Source organism: Aythya fuligula, chromosome 3 (genome assembly GCF_009819795.1).
Source record: "Aythya fuligula isolate bAytFul2 chromosome 3, bAytFul2.pri, whole genome shotgun sequence".
NCBI classification, from domain to species: domain Eukaryota; kingdom Metazoa; phylum Chordata; class Aves; order Anseriformes; family Anatidae; genus Aythya; species Aythya fuligula.
The window spans coordinates 17539721-17559679 of NC_045561.1; the positions used below are offsets into that span (position 1 = coordinate 17539721).

At 46.7% G+C, this 19959-nt stretch overlaps 1 protein-coding gene across 1 annotated transcript in view; it reads left to right on the forward strand.

The window, feature by feature from the left end:
• The first annotated feature begins 1030 nt into the window (after positions 1–1030).
• Positions 1031–19959, forward strand: part of PARP1 (poly(ADP-ribose) polymerase 1) — a 28641-nt gene continuing 9712 nt past the window's right edge. Inside the window, exons 1-13 of the mRNA XM_032184393.1 lie at positions 1031–1186; positions 3181–3343; positions 4235–4353; positions 5388–5602; positions 10866–10962; positions 11291–11407; positions 12320–12496; positions 12935–13076; positions 14315–14455; positions 15142–15384; positions 16427–16495; positions 17306–17438; positions 19150–19345. Of these exons, the coding sequence (XP_032040284.1) occupies positions 1067–1186; positions 3181–3343; positions 4235–4353; positions 5388–5602; positions 10866–10962; positions 11291–11407; positions 12320–12496; positions 12935–13076; positions 14315–14455; positions 15142–15384; positions 16427–16495; positions 17306–17438; positions 19150–19345 (1932 nt within the window). The 5' untranslated portion in view covers positions 1031–1066. The remainder of the gene's footprint in view (positions 1187–3180; positions 3344–4234; positions 4354–5387; positions 5603–10865; positions 10963–11290; positions 11408–12319; positions 12497–12934; positions 13077–14314; positions 14456–15141; positions 15385–16426; positions 16496–17305; positions 17439–19149; positions 19346–19959) is intronic.

The window sequence follows — 19959 nt, forward strand, 5'->3', positions numbered from 1 at the left end:
TTTTTTCCTTCCTTTCATGTTTACATGCCTGTGAATGTCTGTGCATGGCTCCGTAGGCCACTTCATGATATTTTACAGATCCCTGCTGGTCTCTAGGATGCAGGTTGTATAGAAGCACTTCATTATTTAGAAAGTGCTGCCTTGCCTTAGGAGTGAAGGCGGCCCCAGCAGGCAGAAACACTAACAAGAAGCCCCATCTCCGTTTCTGGTACTCTGTAAATAAACACTGTATAAACAGAAGGGTATATTCAGAGGAGCTGGACAGACTCATGGAAGAACAATTCCCCCTGGGGACACAGTACGCAGGAAACCCAAATCTTAGGGGGCTGGGAGGCGTTTGGGGGAGCAGGCCCTGCTACTGGCACACTGTGCGAGCGGGGAGCTGGGTTAAACAACCCATTGCCTTGACTCGGGACCTTTGTGTGTGCGTGGCTTGCTGTGAGGGTGCATTTGTTGGAAGGAGACGGGCTGGGTGTCACCACCCCTGGGTCCTGATGGCATCTCCTGGGTCTCCTCCTCAGCGTGGGGCTGTGTGTGGTGACCTGCCCCTGCTGAGGGACGCCATGAGGGCAGTTCAGGTGCAGTGAGGGCTGAGGCAGCTGTGAGGTAACTGGGTGCAGTGCAGGTTGTGTGGTGTTCGCGAGGTGCTTCACGGACTGTATGTGCCCAGCTCCGGGCTCGCAGCTCCACCTAGCGCACACAGCGAGCGGGTGGCGGAGGAAGGGCCGAGCGGAGGCGGCCGCCTCACAGCCGCCGCCTCACATGGCCCCCTCAGCGCCCCCCCCCTCCTCCCGCCATACTGAGGGGCGGGGCCGCGCCGCGCTCCCGCCGCATGCCCGCGCCTGCCCGCCCCCTCCCCTCAGGCGGCGAGGCGGAAGGTTCGAGGCGCTGCCAGGCGCGGCGCGACGCCGGCCGAGCGGCCGATCCGGCCGGGCCCCGGCTCGGCTGCGCTGCGCTGTGGGGCGCTGCGCTCGGCGCTCGGCTCGCGGTGCCTGGCGCAGGGGCGGCCGTGAGGCGGCGGGAGGCAGCGGCAGGGGCAGGGGCAGCGGCAGGGGCAGGGGCAGGGATGGCGGAGCCGTCGGAGAAGCCGTACCGCGCCGAGTACGCCAAGAGCGGCCGCGCCTCCTGCAAGAAGTGCGGCGAGAGCATCGCCAAGGACTCGCTGCGCCTCGCCCTCATGGTGCAGGTACCGCACGGCGCGGCCCGAGGGCAGCGGGGCCGGGGGGCCGGGGGCTGGGCCCGGGTCCCTCAGGGGGTCCCTCACGGAGCCGCCTCAGGGGCTCCTCCCCGGGCCCCGCGCCCCCTGCTGCGCTTCTCCGCTCCCCATCCCTTTATTTATTTATTTATTTATTTATTTATTTATTTATTCGTTTGTTTATTTATTTATTTTGACTTTTTTTTTTTGCCCCGCTGCGGAGCGCAGCCCCAGGCTGAGGGCCCGTGTTGCAGCAGGGCGCTGTGTGCGGGCCCTTTTTCTCCTCTCCCGGGGAACCCCCTGCGGGCGGCCACGTGCAGCGCGCTGAGGTCTCCGCAGATAGCGCGGGGGGGGGTTGAAAGGAGACTCGGGGCAAGCCACCAGCCTGGAGCCGTTTCTGCTGCATCTGCTCTTTTCCTTTGGATTGCTACCTGAAGAACTCCGCGTGGAAGCGGGACTTCCACTGTTTGGCATGCTGTGGGCACCCAGGTCTTCCAGCACCACCATGACTTGGACTTTTGTTTCCACCTGGAACTTGGCAGTTTGTTATCTGTGTGTGCAGCCAGAAAGCAAATTGGTCTCCTTTTTTTCATAGTTTATTTAAGAAACTGTGGTAGAGAGAGGTGTGCCGGGAGAAATTCCATAAACCTAAGTCTAGCTTGCCTGGAGATCCCATTGCCTGCACAGAGAGAAGTCGCACTTCAGGTGTGCAACTCAAGTGGTGAAGGAGATCTGCCCCCTTCTGTGCACACTGCCAGCTGGTGCCCCTAAAGCCTTTGTGTTAGGGACAGAGCCATGAGCAGTCCTCCAGTAAAACACCAAACGTGAGCCCATAGCTCAGGAGAGTGTGACTGAGTGCCGGAGGTGTGTGTGACTTCCAGGAATGTTGAGAGCAACCCCAGTGTGGCAGCTGTGTGGCTGTGGTGCCAAAAGGATAGCCATGTAATCTGATTGTGGGGAGAGTCTGGTAAGAAATAGGCACGTCCTTTGACAGTTCTGGTTGATGGTTCAGTTGTCACTGGGGCTCCCATCTTTGAAGCCTTTCTGCTTCCTTGCTGCCCCTGCATGAAACTCTTTGATTTTTCAGCTCAGAGCCACCCCTCGAGTTGCTGAGTGGTATGTAGAATGCCTTCCTAGGTCAGTAACTCTCTATCATCAGTAATAATAATAATACCACGCTGAGTGCTGTTAGTGCAGCAGGTGTTTGTGTGCGTTGCTCAGAGCCAAACCGCTGCACAGTTATTTGCTCTGATGGGTAACTGGAACGGTGACAGGTTGGTACCTAATGTGTCTGAGTCAGAACAAAGCAGAGCGCTCCCGTGATGAGGCTGGAGAGAGAGCTCCAGAGCTGTTGTTCGGGGAAAACTTTGGTTGTGGTTCTGTCCTGATACAGGACTTTGGGTTCTAGCGTTCCCTTCAAATTTTGCCTCTGCCTCCTGCAGCCCACTTAGGAATTTCTTCAGGGCATGAGCCAGTTTGCTTGAGAAGTGGTCCTCAAAGGGACTGTGTGTCCTGCTTGGTGGTCTTGCAGAGCGAGGCCAGCAGCCTCTTCTGCTGCAGGAGTCTCAGAGGAGGTTGGAACAGCCAAGTCAAGTGTTGTTACTTGTGCTGCTTTCTCCACAACCTCTGTTTTGTTCTGCTCATCCCAGCAGAAGGACTGATTCTTACTGAGAAGAAATCCCTCCCTGTCTGCTAGGGGTTGGTATAGCCACGTGGATGCTGTTGCCTTTTTTCTTGAGAAATATGGACAGGCTAAGGAGCCCAGTGATAATCTCACTGTTCCTTCCATGCCTGTGCTCTTTGAGATCTCTCAGTTGGCAGCTTGTCTGTCACACTACATTTTCTTCTTAGGCTTTTCCTAAGTCATGTCTACGTGTTAATTTTAAAATAAATAAATTGTATTTACCCAGGATTTTATCTCCCTCCACTCCCTGCCTTGGTTCTGAGTTGCTCCATCTTAGCCTAATGTGCTTTTTTTTCCCTAGTCACCCATGTTTGATGGCAAAGTCCCTCACTGGCACCACTACAGCTGCTTCTGGAAGCGGGCTCGGATTGTGTCCCACACAGACATTGATGGGTTTCCTGAGCTTCGGTGGGAAGATCAGGAGAAAATCAAGAAAGCCATTGAGACTGGAGGCCCTGGAGGAGGTATGCAGAGGTTCGGAGGTTTAGCTAGAACCACGTTCTCTCTTCTCAAGCTATTATTATGGTTATTTGATTGCCACATCCCTCTTAGCAAGTGATGTCAGAAGAATTTCTGTGGTGCCACTGCACTCCAGGGCTAGGACGCTGGCAGTATGACTGTTCTTAAAGGAGGAAAACAAACAAACAAACAAACAAAAAATAAGGCAGTTGGCAGACATATTACCAAATATTTGTTGTTTTTAAGACTTTTGTATTTTGTTTTCAGTTCTCCAGTATTAATGAATGTTCTTGTCATACGCTGTACTGATGGTGTCTTCACTGCAGTGTGTGGTTATGGTAGCTCTTTGACGTTGTTACACAACGAACTGAATTGGAGCGAGTGAGAATGGTCTAAGTACAGACCAGACCAACCACCCCGAGTCAATCTGTAAACCAAGGATGCTGAGCAGTTTTAGGTTGATGTCTGCCTGTTGAAACATAATACAAAAAAAAAAAAAAAAAAAAAAGGCACTTAGAACACATCTGTTTTGAAGCAGAGATGTTTCTGACTCTTGTTACAGTCGGTCTTTAGTAAGACTTCATTTTACACTGCTTTCAGGAGAGAGGTAAAAGGTGTCAGCTCTGTGCTTACTTAGTGATTTTTTTAAAGACTTCCAAAGGTGCAATCCTGTACAATTGCTACTCAGTGGCTTAAAGAAATATTCCTATTTTAACAATGCTTTTAAGCGTGGACTGTTTATCTTGCTCTGAATGAAGATTCTTGATAGACGAACTGCTGAAGTGCAGAGGTTTACTAATGCAGACTGCTAACGATCTGGCATAGAGGAGATTTTTTGTAAAAGTGGGGGAGGATCACATTTGAAGCTGCGCTCTGTGTTTGCCTTTGTTCTCCAGGAAAAGGAGGGGACCAGGAAGGAGGTGGCAAGGCTGAGAAGAGCCTGAATGACTTTGCTGCAGAATATGCAAAGTCTAACAGGAGCACTTGCAAAGGCTGTGAACAGAAAATAGAAAAAGTAAGATTTTCTTTAGTTCTCCATTTCTTGTCTTTTCTCCCACCAGTCCCAATTCCAGCAGTGGCTTTTTTAATTGCTTCCTGTCCGTTTTGCATATGGAGAGCACTTGGAGCTGCATTTCTGTGTTTGAGAAGCAGCTGTGTCCAGGACAGCTGACAACAAAGGCATCTTTCAGGCATTGGAGCTTGGGCTTTAGACCTGCCAACGCTTCCTTTCGCTTGAGCTTTTGAGCGGGCTGAAACGCTGCTTGCCAGTATTTTTGGTAGGAAGAGACAGGTGTCTTCTGCCTGTCGAAGCACTGCAAAGGTGTAAGCCTCTTCCTCCTCCTTTGTGTGCAGAGCATCTGCATTGGCTCCACTGAAGCAGACAAAAACAGCGATGCAACTAATTAACGGTGCTGCCCTATATTTCAGCGTGTTTCATTAGCCTGCTTTTAAAGGCAGTTGGTGAGATGAAGCTGTGAGCTTGTGATAGGTGAAAATAAACCTGCCAGTTTGGTAAAGTTGATGAGGGTCAAACAGCAGTGCTGATATACCTCTGTCTGCAGAAAGGTTGGTGGCTGGAGCGTAAATGTTTCCTTATTGGAGTGTGAAGTATTGCAGTCTGAAAGTACATAAAACGACTGCTTTTTGGGCATCTGAAAAGTAATTTGCAGTTAGAGGGGGTTAGGTAGTGCTAGCACTGATGTTTGACTGGTAAGGAATGTAAACTAATTATTCAGAGTTGCCTGCATGGGGTTTGGCGATGTGATCTTTGCTTGTTTAAGTTAACTGGCGGTCAGGGAGTTGGAGGAGTAAAGACTACATGATTACCTGTTTTGAACGGTTTTTGAACAGAAAATTACTTAAAGGACGTGTTTTTTCCAACCTAGAAAGAATATTAGTGGAAGCAGAGGGACTGTAGGGAAGGGCTTGAGCAATAGCTGCAGGCATTTCGCAGGTGTTTAGGAAGCATCAGCTTAGTAATGAGCTTACTAATATCCTGCTCTTTCCGGAACGGCCTAACAGTTGCTTTGTCTCTTTACCCTGCTCTAGGGACAGATTCGGATTTCCAAGAAGATGGTACATCCTGAAAAACCCCAGCTGGGAATGATCGATAACTGGTACCACCCAGACTGCTTCGTGAGCCGCCGAGCGGAGCTGGGTTTCCTCCCAGCATACGGGGCCGCCCAGCTCCTTGGCTTCAGCATCCTGAAAGCTGAAGATAAAGAAACTCTGAAGAAGCAGCTCCCAGCTACCAAAAGCGAAGGGTATGTGTGGAATGCAACGATTCGCATTGTTACTTACCTTCGCCTACATCCGTGATGAATGTATTGTGTCATTGCTGTGTCTCTGTTAAAAGAAGAGCAGCTGTAGGAGGATGTGGTACTCCTGTGGCTTTAGGTAAATGACAACAGCCCCATTCCCCATCCCTGGGAGTCTGTAGTGTGCTTGCCCTTGTGACTTCCTTGAGGGAAACACAGAGACCAGCAGCTGTGACTTACAGAACTGATCTGGGGCTTTTAGCCCTAAAATGCGTACTTAATACAAATGGATACTGGATGAGGACCTCCTTGTGTGATGCTGTTATCAGTGACGGTTTCCCTGGTCTAACCACTTACTAGACAATTGATCTGATCTCTTATCTATGTACTGCTGATCTGGGACAGATGCTGAGTCTGATAATGTCACTTGTTGGCTGCCTTCACGCTTGGATGTTCTTGTTTGCATAATCTTTCATGGTACAACTGAAATCGTATTGCCTGGCACTGAAATTTTGAATGGAGGCTCTTGACAAAAGTTGTGTTAACAGAGAAGCCCTTCAGGTGGCTTGCTAGCTTTGCTCAATCTTTTTCTGGTGGTGAAGGCTTCTGTTACTTGTTTTTTGAAGCGACTTTGCCTGGCATCATGCCTCATAACACCAGCCTGTGTTTGATTTATTATTTTTTTCCATGGAGAAGGAAACAAAGTATTGCTGGGTTCTACAAACAGGAAAGACGGTGTCTGTAAGATGTTGGGCTTTTCCATGTTCTTTGTAGGCTGAATTCAGTTCTATTTTTATAAGGATTCACTATGAAACTGCCCAGTAAGACTTGACACTGGCTTTGGTCCTGTAAGTGGGTGGCTGGTGGACGTGATTCAGAGCCTTTCAAGTATCTCAGTGTCGTCCTTGGTTATAGGTAACAGTGGAGCTTGTGTAAACTGATCTGTGTGGTGTTAAGAGGATGCCATTCAACTTCCATGTTTTATTCTTGGTTGGCAAGCAGCTGCTCCAGAAGCATTCAGCAGTGGTGCAGGTGCCATGGGGAAGGTCCTGCAGCGCCATGCAAATGGGGTGCTCCTGGTGCTCCCCCGTGAGCCCTGTTGGGTCCTGCACCAACTGGTTGTTCAGCTGAGCTGCTGCAGGCTGTGGCCTTTCAGGCAGAGACGAGCTGTGTGACTCCCTGCCAACTTACCTCTTCACACGGGCACTTTCCCTCTGCGTGTTGCAGGCTATAAGTAGAAGCACAGTGTTTTCACATACTTGCAAAAATATTAAGGCTTTGGAAAGATAGGCCACAGAGTAGTTTGCCAAGTCACTGTGTAAATAAAAGCCTGGAATTGCAATGGAAAAAAGCTTATGGTGATGTAGGGTACTGTGAACCTTGACCTCATGCCAGCAAAGCAGCAGAACAGCTGATCTCTTCTGCTCTCTAAGCACTGCATGAGCAAGCCCCTCAACTGTGAGGATGCTGGCTGGCTCTTGTGATCCACACCACCTTTCTTCTGCTGTCTGGGTTGTGTGTTTGAGCCAAGGGTAGTAAGAATCGGTTGAAAAAGTAGCTGTCTGTCAAATGAACTGAATGAATGGGACTATAAATAGAGTGGAGAGGTGGGGGTGTGCTTCCTACCTGGTGATTGCCTGCCAAGAAAGCAGACAAGTTCTGAAGAAGCAAACCCTACAAAAAAAAAGAAACAGCCCAGGAGCTTGGGTGAGATGCAGTTAGCTCCTGTCATTCATCCTGTGTGTTCAGTCAGATAACTGAAATTAATGACAGAAATTGCATCTTCTCGCAGAAAAAGCATTAGAGCATCTGCTGTAGGTGAGATCCTGAAAATGAACTTTGAAGTTCTCTCTGCCTGTGCTGCAACCAAATTACATCTTGTGTCAGGTGTTGTCTGCAATTCAGCTATGACGTAGCCAAATTCATGTGCTGCTTCTGCCTGTCTAGCCCGTGCTCTTCAGAGAAGCTCCAACTTGGGCTGCCCCATCAGCCCTTTCTAAAAAAGTGCTGGTGTGACATCTCTATTGCAGGTGAGTGAAACCAAGCAGGGTTACCAAGAATAGGATGGGAAAATCTCTTCCCTCTGAGGGAGAAAAGATAGGAGAGCTTCCTGCAAGAATCCTGGTGGCTTTTCTTGGTTGGCGCTGGGTGAGACATGCTGACCCCCTGGGCTGCAGGCTGTCCTGCCTGAGTGTCAGCATTTTGCAGGCTCGGGGAAGGGAGGGTCTTTGTGTCCTACCCAGTGGCTTCTCTGCAGATGGTGCACTCCTGTACTGGTGTAGGAAAGGCAGTAGCAGCTTGCCTGGTCCTTTTCACTCTGCTTCTTTGGTTTTGAGCATGTGGTTTTGCCCTCCTGCTTTGATCTTTAATGCCATCTGCTTCTGCAATGTTTTCTACCTTGCTTGCTTGAGTAAAATTGCTGCTCAGGCCAGGAACCAAGTGTCATTCTGGAGGTGCCATCAGGTAGCACTTGATTAACTGCAGCTTGAGGCAGAGGGTAAGTGCTCAGGTCAGCAACAATCTGCAAGTGCTTCACAGAGAGAAAGGAAGGGGGTACCAGCTCCTCCCTGCACCAGCTGCTTGCTTTATTCAGGGTTGCTCTGACTGTCCTTACCTCTTCATTTTCATTGTAAGGAGAATGTGAAAGACAGTAGATGGTAAGGAAGGGTCAGGCTAGAGCGTGCCAGTTCACCTTCCTCTTCACCCTCTTGAAAGTTTGGATAGACCTTGTAGTTCTCTATCTACCAGGGAGGTGAAAAGTGCTCTGCATTTGATGCTAAGTACTAGTCCTGTTAAACAAGCTGTTGGACCATACGTGTTGAGTGCCTGGACTGCCCCTTCCCCAGCAGGAGAAAGGGCGTACACAGTAGCACCTGGCTGCTGCTGGCAGCACGTGGTATTTGGTCCCAAGGGTGGCTGATGGCTTGTGTGTCAGTGAGGATCTGTTCTGTCAGTTCTAAAACTTGCAGTTCTGCGCAGACGGGAGGTGAATTCAGCTTTGCCTGTCCCTTCTTCGAACTATAAAATAATGATTAGACTTTAAGTCTTCAGCATAGCCAGGAACAAAAGAGAAGGTGGGAAGCCTGCAGCTTTATGCCTCAGCAATCCAAATGATCCTCCTCATTCTGCAGTTTGGGTGGCTGGATCAGGTATGGCAACTGCTCTGTACAGGAAAATCAACCCGCTGTCCCCTTAACTCTGAGAGGCTGCCAAAAGTGCAAGTTCCTGCTGGGATCTGGATGCTTTCCCTTGGTCCTAAGGCATCTCAGCAGGGTGATTGCCTTCCAGTGGTTTGAGTCCTGGCTTTCCTCTTTCCAGAGACAAGTTACTACACAGCCATGGGTCTTGGCTTGCTGGAGGCAGCCTGACTCTCAGCCTGCCAAGGGAGAGAGACTGCAGATACACAGCACTTGGGCACCCATCCTAAATACTTGCATGATTAAGCCCTCTGGCTTGGGAAGGTACAACAGGGCGCTTTGTGCTCAAGCTGATGTGTTTTTCCCGGATTATGTTGTGTGCTTCTGATTTGGTTAAAAATTCAGGAGCTGTGACTCTCATGGTGAGTGCTTTGTTTTTCATGCTGTAGTGATCTTCAGTGGATGCTCTGGCCTTGCTCCTTGTGGGGGTTGCAGCCAAAGAGGGGACTTGCATGGTCTGGGGACCTTTGAAGGCACAGCTGTGCTTGTGCTGTATCCATTCTTGCCACACTGGTTCCTGCTTATGTGATTTAAGAAAGAATATGGACTTTTTCTTGCAAAATGCAAGCAAATGCTGTTAGCCTGGTGTAGCCATCGTGCGTCCCCTGGGGTAGCAAACCTTGCAGCACAGCCCAGGCTCTGACCGATTGGACCTTGCAAGGGGACAGCTGTGAGATCAGATCTTCTGCAAACCCAGCACCTTAGAGATTTACAGAACGGTCTGAGTCATAATTTGGCCAGAAGTGCTAACAAAGGGCTATGGTAGCTACTGCAGATGAAATGAGAACTCGCCCCAGTTTTAGGCCCAGGATACTTTTCCTAGAACTTGCAGGTCCTTCGCGGATAAGTCCTCAGGGAGCACCTTTCAACATCCTCCTGCAGCCTTATAGCTAATAAGCTGTTGTACTAAGTTTATCTTAACAGTAGCAAAGCACTAGAAGATGAAGTGTTGAAAATTGTGGAGGGCAACTGAGAATATTAACTGCGACTTAACCATCAGCCGCAGCTTATAAAGTTAGAATTTGCATACTTAAAAAGACTCCTGGCTGATGTTTCTAAAGAATAGCAGCTCTGTCAAAATGAAGTGCAAGTTATCGAAGCTGTGCTCATATTGTGCCTCAAGTGCCAGGTCCATCCTGGCTCAAATGGGATAAAATTTCACTTTATTTCCTCACAGTGAGAACATGCACTGAGATGATTTGTTGACACCAATGTGTTTTGAAGCCACACAGACCAAGGGGATGACAGAAGTCTGGAAACATAAATGATCTTCCTCTGAGGTCTCTCGTTCTTCAGAAGTCTGCCAAAATCCCCTGGCTTTCATTTGGCTTCCTTGTCTTTCTTGACTGCCGTTTTCTGTAACTTCTCCCTGTGCAGCTCTAAGGGCCCAGCTAATAATGGTATATTTTAGCATACAGAACTGCAAGGTAGTAAGTACATCATAAAACCACCGTCAGCCTGGGAGTACTTTACAGGTGGAAACTTCCTCCTGTCTGATTTCAGAGATCAGACTTAATTCCAAGCTGAAGAGGAGCTAGCTGGGAAGTATCAAGTTTCCCAGTGTGTTAACTTATTAGAAGTATTATATTTGCTGTCCTTTATTTCAATATGCACTGTCTTAGCTGAAAAATGAAGCTGTTGATTCAGCTGAAAGACACTATAGTCCTGTCCTTTAACCTTCATTGCTACCTCTCCTTGGATGTGGAGGGGTGTAAGTATACACAGTAAGTTTTATCTATGCCTTTGGAGTAACTAATACAGGTGTGGCTGAGTATGCCTGAAGCTCTGTGTTGTAGTATTTTCTGTGCTCTTCTGCCAGATCACAGTTATCTTGTGGAAAAGCTCAGTGTGCCTGACCTGATTGAGGTGGCTGTTGCAGAACCAAGTACGTATTTGCAATCTAAAATCGAAGAATTTGATAAATTGGGCTTGCCTGCTAAAACTCAGGACATTCAAGCCTCTACAGATATCAACAGTCAATAAACAGAGTTCTAGGAACATAAATATTAAATAAATGAACATAGCGTAAATTAAAATAACTTTGTGTGTGGTGTTTGCTTTTTCCCTATTAGGAAGAGAAAAGGAGAGGAGGTAGATGGAAATGTGACTGTGAAAAAGAAGCAGAAAAAAGAGAAAGAGAAGGAATCAAAGCAGGAAAAACAGCTGAAGGTGAGTTTTAGCTGATCAGATCCTACAGACTGCCTTGTTAGAAGAGTGTAGTGTCAGGCCCTAACTGAAGAGCTGTGGCAGCTGGAGAGAGACTGTACTTGGTGTCCAGACAAAGCAGAGCTGCAGTGCAGTGGCTTTAAAAATCTGTTCTAGCTGTTTGGGTAAAATGTGTGATTCTCCCCTTTGGCAAAGCTTCTTGTTGCTCTCTGTCTCCCAGGCTGACCTTAAAATCCCATGGGCTTGCTAAAACCTTGTCCACGCGCTGCAGTTTGAGGTGTGTTCTTAGTGATTGACTGCAGGTTGCTGAGCTGCTGGCTTTTGTTAACAGGAACAGACAGAGCTGATCTGGGGCATCAAGGACGAGCTGAGGAAGGTCTGCTCCACTAATGATCTGAAAGAGCTGCTGATTGCCAACAAGCAGGAAGTGCCTTCAGGGGAGAACGCCGTAAGTAGTCGATTTACATGTGTGCTGGGTCTTCAGTGAAGCCAACCCACACTGATACTGCTGCAAAGTCCACAAGAATGCAACATGTTCCTAACAGAAAATTTCAGAAAGAAAAAAAAAGTGCAAACCCCAGGCCTTTTGTCCCAGGACTCTGATGATATTGCTATTACATGGGCTTGTGAAGGCACTGCATGGTGGTGTCTGATGCTGAATTAAATGTTTTGGTCTCAGTGATGTGCTGTTTTTCTGCTGTGTCCCAGCTGCTCCCTGTTTTTGTCGCTGGCCTTGGAAGGCCAGCTGTGTCCCAGGCCGCATCAAAAGATGCGTGACCAGCGGGGTGAGGGAGGTGATTGTCACCCTCTACTCTGACCGTGTGGGGCCCCACCTGGAGTGCTGCAACCAGGTTTGGGGCCCCCAGCACAAGAAAGATGTGGACCTGCATCCACATGGATGGGATGGGAACTGTCTAGACTCAAAATGGTCAAGAAAATCTCAAGGCAGGAAGACTGGGATTTGTGTGAGCCTACATTCCCACCTACGTTCTTGTGCTCAGATGCAGTATCTCATCTCCTCCTTTCCCATTCCTGTGCTGCTCTCTGGTCAGGGGCCGTGTGGTAGATAAGTTCTCCTGAATGCTGACTCCAAATAGGAGATACCGTGAGTCATGAATGTGAGTGAACAGGTGTGGTGTGACTGGGGAAACTTCATGCCATGTTTAAGGCACTGTAAATCAAATAATTCTGCAAAGAATCTTGGCTCATGTGCAATGTACATATGACATGAAGCACTGGAAAAGTCTGTCTGTGTGCCAACACCTTTACAGTAATTTTCTTGTCCAGCCCAGTGTAATGCAATGTGTGGGCTTCCAGTTTGCTCCTGCTGTGACATGTTTTATATTCCTCGTGGCTTTAGATCTTGGACCGAGTGGCAGATGGGATGGCATTTGGAGCTCTGCTTCCCTGCGAGGAGTGTAAAGGGCAGTTTGTGTTCAAGAGCGATGCGTATTACTGTTCAGGGGACATCACTGCCTGGACTAAGTGCGTTGCTAAAACACAGACTCCCAACAGGAAAGACTGGGTAATCCCAAAGGTGGGTATTAATTGCAAAATCGATGATCTGAAGTATGTTTCTTTATTGATGTTTCCTCTTACAGGGAGTTTGAATAGGCAGCAGTCAGTGTTGGATGCTAGGGGGCAGAGTGCACTGCACTGCTGAGCCCCTGTGACAGTGGGGAGGTCCTGTCACAGCTATGTCCCTATAGGGCTAAGCACCTAATACACAACAGTCATCTTTTTTTTTCCCAGTAACACTACATTAAGAGATGTTGCTGATTTGATTTGAAACTAGTCATTTATCTTCTTCTAGCTTTGGTTTTCCAGTCAGTAAACTGGGTTTTTGCCTGCCTGAATATGAATCCTAATCTCAGAAATCTGCAGTAAATTACAAAATCTGACCAGTGCTCAATTTAGCCTTAACATTTTCTAATATTACTTGTTTATAAAGTCTGTTTATGCTTCCATCCCCCAGGAGTTTCGTGAAATTCCTTACCTCAAGAAATTTAAGTGTAAGAAACAGGATAGGATATTCCCTCCAGAGGCTGCAACTGTGAACTCTGCGCTTCCTCCACATGCATCTGCTCCTTTGACAGAGACCGTTTCTGCACCCCAAGGTAAGTGGAGCTCAGGATGTGTAATGCCATTCCTATCAAAACCCTAACCAGGCATGCTGTTTGCTGTTCTACTGCTGAGCGATTGAGATTCTGTGGTGAGAAACAGCATAGCAGAGTCTCATGTGCTTCATCTTCCTAGCAGAGGTAGACCCTGTTATGGTGGGTTGCCTGGGGACATGTGCTTGAGATCCTGGTTGTTTCCTGACAGATCATTTTGGGTATGTTTTGGTATGTTTGTGATGAATTGGAAATTTAAAGGCCTGTGTTCTGAGTGACATCTGCTGTGAAATGCCTTCTTGCTTGACTTCTTGGGGAACATCCAGGGACCTTAGTTGTGCCAGACTCCTTATTCCATGTCCAGTGTCACCTTTTTAAGGTCAAGAGGTTGTTTGAAATCCTCTGCTTGGATTTGGTCTTAACCACTGACTAGCAATGCACAAAGATACGCTGTCTCCAACCTGTTCCATGACAGTAAATTCTATCTGTTAATTAGAATTAAGCCCAGGTTGGTCTGTTTGCTGGCAGCTTAACTCACTTGTGTTTGGGTGGTAGTGGGTGAACAAACACCTCAGTTGGTCAACCAGAGTTAATAGCGCTCACTTCAGAAGTGGGGATACGCTTTGAGATATTTCCTGTGTCTTGCGTCCACCCACATGGCAAAGCTCGTTGCATCAAAGTTTACACTGTGATGTGATGGAGCAGCAGCTGGTTACCAGTTTGCTTCTGTCTTGTTACGGGGTTTGTATGATTCAGCCAACTTACAACTTTTGTACTGTCTGAAAGATCAAAACTCAAATGTATTGTAACGTGGGAACACTGTTGCTTGAGACACAAACCTTCAACTCTTCAAAAACAGATTTCCTTTTGAAGAGGCAGGAGCTTTCACGCTGTCCAGGCATCAAATGAGGAGGGAAGCTGAACAGTCTCTAGTAGCATAGCGTTGAAGCAGACTGATTTTTATTTTTGTTTAAAAAAAGGAAACACAGACAACTAATGTGCATACATATCCATCCTTCCTGCCTTCTGTTTGTTGGGTGTGCTGGGTTTTGTTGCCTCCTAGGGGAACGGAAGCCTTCTGCCACTTGCCTTAGCACAGGTCAGGCCTGTTTAGACCCTTGTCTCCCTGCTGACTGGGCTGATCATTCCGAGTGTGTGGGATGCTGTCCATTTGTGTTTGTTATTTGTCTGGGGTGCTTTGTGCTTGTCACTAACATGCTGTGTTGTTTCCAAACCCCTAGACAAACCACTGGCCAACATGAAGATCCTGGCTCTTGGAAAGCTGTCCAAGAACAAGGAGGAAGTGAAGAACATCGTGGAGGAGTTGGGAGGAAAGATGACGACAACAGCTAACAAGGCCACGCTGTGCATCAGCACACAGAGTGAGCAGCCATGCAGTGCTTTCTGGTAGTGCTCCTCACAGAGCTGAGCAGATCAGAGAGGGTGCACGTCCTGAGAGCTCTCTGGATTAGTGTTTGGGCTAGGAGGAGTGTTTGTGTGCACACACTGCCTTAGTGTGCTTGGAAACGTAAAGACAATGTGTGCTCTTTAAGTTTTACTCCCCTAGTATATTAATCTTGTGGGTTGTGCCATGAGGCTCTGTTGGGTTTGCAGCAGCTGAAGCTCAGATCCCTGTGCAGAGCGTGGTGGTGTGCGAGCCAGTGTTGGTGGACTGACAGTGCTGGGGACTCTAACCTCGGAGAAGCCACCCTTGCCTTGGAGAAGCTGTGGAGTTGACTGTGGGCGCTTGAGGGCAGTGTTTTCTCTGGAGACAGCTCTTGCTCCCTGTTGGTGTTGACCTCCAAACTGGGTGCTGAGGTAGGAGATCTGCTCCCACCTGGTAGGATGCCCAAGAGGGCAGCCCCAGCCCAGCTCTAGGAAGGGGAGAGCTGGACCAGCCAGGTAAAACACAAGTGTTCCTGCTCTAGCCCAGGCTACGGTCTTGAACGTTGTGGAAATGTATTTCCTCAAAGCTTTGGAGCCCTGAATCATGGCCAGAGGTAGGGGCTAAAGTCTAAAACCTCATTGATTTATTTTTGTCTCTCCCTTCCCCACCCTGCTTATTCAGAGGATTTGGAGAAAATGAGCAAGAAGATGGAAGAAGTGAAGGAGGCCAAAGTCCGCGTGGTCTCAGAGGCATTTCTTCAGGACGTGAAATCCTCCAGCAAGAGCTTTCAGGAGCTTCTTTCTATCCATGCAATTTCACCTTGGGGTGCAGAGATAAAAATGGAGCACCACGAGGTGGCCGTGGATGGGAAATGCAGCAAGCCCCAGCATACGAAGAGTGCTGGGAAGGTCAAAGAAGAACAAGGTGATGAACAATGCAGTTGTTTCTCCAGGGGCCTGTTTAATGCTGTGTGTGTGCACAAAACAAACCTGGGTGTAGTCCAGCCTCGTGTTTTGCTAGAGTTCTCTGACTTTTTTTTTCTCATAAGAAATTTAAATAATCAAGCCTTGGGACAAGACTAGCTTTAAGTAAACAGGAAGCTGTCTCCTGAACTGGCTGTCATTTGTCCTAGGTCAGTCTGGCTTCAGAGATCTTTCATCCTATACGTGCACAGGCTCCCTGACATCAGTCTGAACTCTTCCCCAAAACACTTTCTCTGCCAGTCTGGGTCGCTGTTGCAGCTTCAAGGAGCTGCTGGAGCACTAAATTGTGACAGACACTACTGTGACCACCCCCACCAGGGGTGCTCACACGTGAGAAAATGCTGGAGCCCAAAGCAATGGTGTCTTGTAGTGAGTATAGAATGTATTTTATTTTTTTTAATGAAGGAAGGAAAAATCCAACACCAGTGGCATTCCTTATGACTGCCGAGCAAGTTTGCATTATTCATGCTGCAAAGTGAAGAAAGCCATTAGATCTGCTCGGAACCTATCTTCAGAACCCATTCTTTTCCATATTCCCTAAGCTTTTGGTTTCTATCACTCAACTGGGTGTGTTATTGCCAAACTATTTCACGGCAGCAGAATCTCTGAGGGGGCTGAATGTCCCACATACTCCCGATGGGGTTTTTAAATCCTATTTAAACACAACCACAAATATGACTTTTATCTACTGTGTAGGTGAAAAAATGGTACAGCCTGACGTTTGGGGCCAGGAGGAAGGAAAATGGATGTTATGTGGGGAGACCTTGTTTTTCATTTCATTGTGTGGGAGCTGGGGGTGGATGGCAGTGAATTGGCTGCTAAAGGCAGCTAAAAAAAAATCATTGACGTGCTGGTGTTCTTGTACTGGGAACCTGATTTAAAGTCTGATTAAGGCCATAATTAGGCAAATTGAGAATTTGTATCTTGATTCAAGTTAAACCACGTTGCCTGCGTAGGAAAAAAATAACTCCTTATTCCTGCAGGACCTAGCAAGTCTGAAAAGAAAATGAAGCTAACAGTTAAAGGTGGAGCAGCAGTAGATCCTGATTCTGGTGAGTGATTGCAATGGTTGAACCTGTGCCACAGCCCGCAGGATGTGTGATTGTTTACAAAATAGATTTTTCTGTGAAAGGATAAGGGTTTGGAGTCCTTAACATAAAAGTTAAGGGTTAATATAAAAATTAAGGATTCCACAAAAGGAAACCTGATTTTTTAAAACAGCTTTTCATGCTTTCAAAGGAAGGCTATTAATTGACATCTAAAGATGGATTTTCCAAGATTTTCTTGTGCAGCTTTCTGAAGGATCACTTAAACTGAAGAATATCCCTTGCTCAGCTTCATGAGCATCTGTCAGAAGAGTGAATAAAAGCCTAGCCAGTAGAGGCCATGGGTCTGGCATGAGTATCTGCCTCAAGACTCTAACCTGGGGGGCAACCTGTGCTGCTCTCCAAACCTACAGTGTACAGATGTCACCGTGAGAAGTCATATTGCAACCAAGACGAGCCTTCATTTTTTCAGTCCATTTTCTAGTGTGACACCTGCAAAACTATATCTCTTGAGAATTCCTCCAGCCAGCCATGCAGTGTTAAATACTAGATTTTAGATGGTCCTTTCTCAAACATACAATTCTTTTTTTCTCAAGTTAGGGTTGAGGTCCTTTCCAATACATCAAAAGGTGTATACTCACTATCTGTTGAAAAGGAAATATGCTTTAAGTAGTTTTGAATGAGCATGTTATCACTGTTCTTTCCAATAGTTTTGTTAAAATGCATACAACTTAATGAAATGTCTGTGTGAACGTGAATGTAGCAAGGCAACCTAAAATGGTAACCACTTCTGTATTCTCATTTTCTTCTCTGTAGGTTTGGAGGATTCTGCTCATGTGTTTGAAAAAGGTGGAAAGATCTTCAGTGCAACTCTTGGTCTAGTAGATATTGTGAAAGGAACGAATTCCTATTACAAACTGCAGCTCCTAGAGGATGACAGAGAGAGCAGGTGAGTTTAGCTTTCCCCATAAATGCCTTTGTTTACTTTTTTTCCAATAAGTACTGGATTTTTTCTTTCTACAAAAAGAAGGAATGGGCAAAATGTTTTTCTGAGGATATGCAAACATCCAGGGAAGGTTTCTGCCCTGTATGGAGACGTTTCATGCAAGATTCCCATTCTTGCGACCCGGGTCAACTTCCTCGTAAGGGGGTGTCGAGAGGCAGGAGACCTTTTCTCCATTAACACCAGTGACAGGACCCGCGGGAACGGCGTTAAGCTGAGGCAGGGGAAATTTAGGCTTGACATCAGGAGGGGGTTCTTCACAGAGAGGGTGGTTGCACACTGGAACAGGCTCCCCAGGGAAGTGGTCACTGCACCGAGCCTGTCTGAATTTAAGAAGAGATTGGACTGTGAACTTAGGCACATGGTCTGAACTTTTGGGTAGACCTGTGCGGTGTCAAGAGTTGGACTTGATGATCCTTAAGGGTCCCTTCCAACTCAGGATATTCTATGATTCTATGATTCTTTGTGGTGTTGACAAAACCTAAGTTGGGAAGTAATAAAGGTTGCTGAATTGTTTCTGGAAGCATTCATTCTTGCATCCTAGGAGAAGTGAGGCTCATACAATAAGAACCTTCTCAGGTCTAGATTAACTGACTAACAGGAGGGCCGTGCTGCTCTGTGATTCATGGCTGCCCTTAAAAATACAGGAGAAGGTTCTTCTGTTTTAACATCTAAGACCACGTGCATGAAGTCTGCGGGAATCTCTCCCATATTCTCCAACTTACTTTTGTCTTCTAATTGTAGAGCTGTAATTCTGGGAAACAAAACCAGATTCTGCCTGTTCCACCACAGCGTATTCCTGAATTGAGTGTGCTGCTGCTTAGCAAAATGCATTGAAATGGTCAGGGGGTGATAATGCGTTTAGCTTTCCAGTCTCATCAGGCATGTGGCAGAGCTGTCCAGGGGTTGTATTTCTGACAACAAATAAAGAAGTGGAGAGGCTTCTTTGAAGTGGAATTGTGCCCACAAGCATGCAAAGGATGCACAGAAATCTGGAGGAGTTAATAGCTGTCAGCAACAAACCTGGTTCATTTCTGGATTTATTTGTACTCTACCTTGTTCATTGTAAGCTTTTCTTGCTGGCTCCTGCATTTGGCGTTTGTACCTGGATCTGTGATTGGTACATGGAGGGATCTCAGCACCGCGTTTTGCACCTGACAAATTGGAATGTTTGCTTGATTGTATCCCTGTAAATAATACATAAGCTTACACAAGTTGGTATCGATAATACAAACATGTACTTGAATTGTTTATTTGAGAAATGGGAATCTGAATTCTAGGATTTTGAGTCATAGGCTTAAAAGTGCATGGTGTTTGTTTTTCAAATACACCCCAGAAGTCTGAAGATGTGTATTTATGAAGCATTGACTGAAGCGGTGATAGCCTTTTTTTTTTTTCTTCGCCTGTGCGTGCATTTGTCTTCAGGAGTGTACATCTGGTCTGTTTACAGTGGGTGTTTATTACGCCAGTTTTTGGACATATGCTCTGTGGTGGCTCTTCTGCTGCTCTCCTGCAGAATGTCTCCCCTTAAATTCATGGTATGGAAATGGCTGATTCACAGTTGTATGATTGTTGCAGAATCGGTTTAAATCGTACTGAGATCTAGAGTCAGAAATCTTATATCTGTTGTTTTTTTTCTCATGTTTCACTTCTGTAGGTACTGGGTGTTTAGATCCTGGGGTCGTGTGGGCACTGTAATTGGGAGTAACAAGCTGGAGCAGATGCCATCAAAAGAAGATGCTGTTGAACACTTCCTTAACTTGTATGAAGAGAAAACCGGCAATTCGTGGCATTCGAAGAACTTCACTAAATATCCCAAAAAATTCTACCCACTGGAAATCGATTATGGACAGGTAACTCTGAAATGTCCCTGTGCCAGCTGGAGCATTGCTCAGCTGCTTTCCTGTAACGTGCTTCCTGTTGGATCATTTACACTTTAACAAATTTGAGGAATGAAGCGCAGATGTTTTCATTGCAAGGGTTATTCATATAAGCATAGGGAGACCACTGGGAGGACAAATACATGCTACTGTGTGTACTGTTATGGGTATGTTCAAATATATATATTTTAATAGCGTTGTATGAAAAAGTGTCCAGTCAGGGGGATACTGAGATTCTTACTGCTTGGTCAGTTCACTTTGTTAGTAAAGTAACTAGTGCCTATTCTTTCCACTAGAGGAATAGAGCTGTAGAGCTGTAGATCAAATGAGAGCAGTCGTGTGTAAAGATTAAAGTAGATGTGTTGGTAAACTAGTCTGTTTTCTGTTGTCAACACTGAAGTTTGTTTAGCAATTATTCTTGTTTACTCTTTGTAATTTTACAGATGTTAATTTGACATTAAATGAGCAGTCAGTTCACATACTCCCTTGTCTGAAAATACCATTTTCTTTTATTTAAATAGAGACTTCTCATCTGTCTTCTGCATCCAAAATCCTCCCAAATGGTGAAGCAAATCTTATGCAGCACT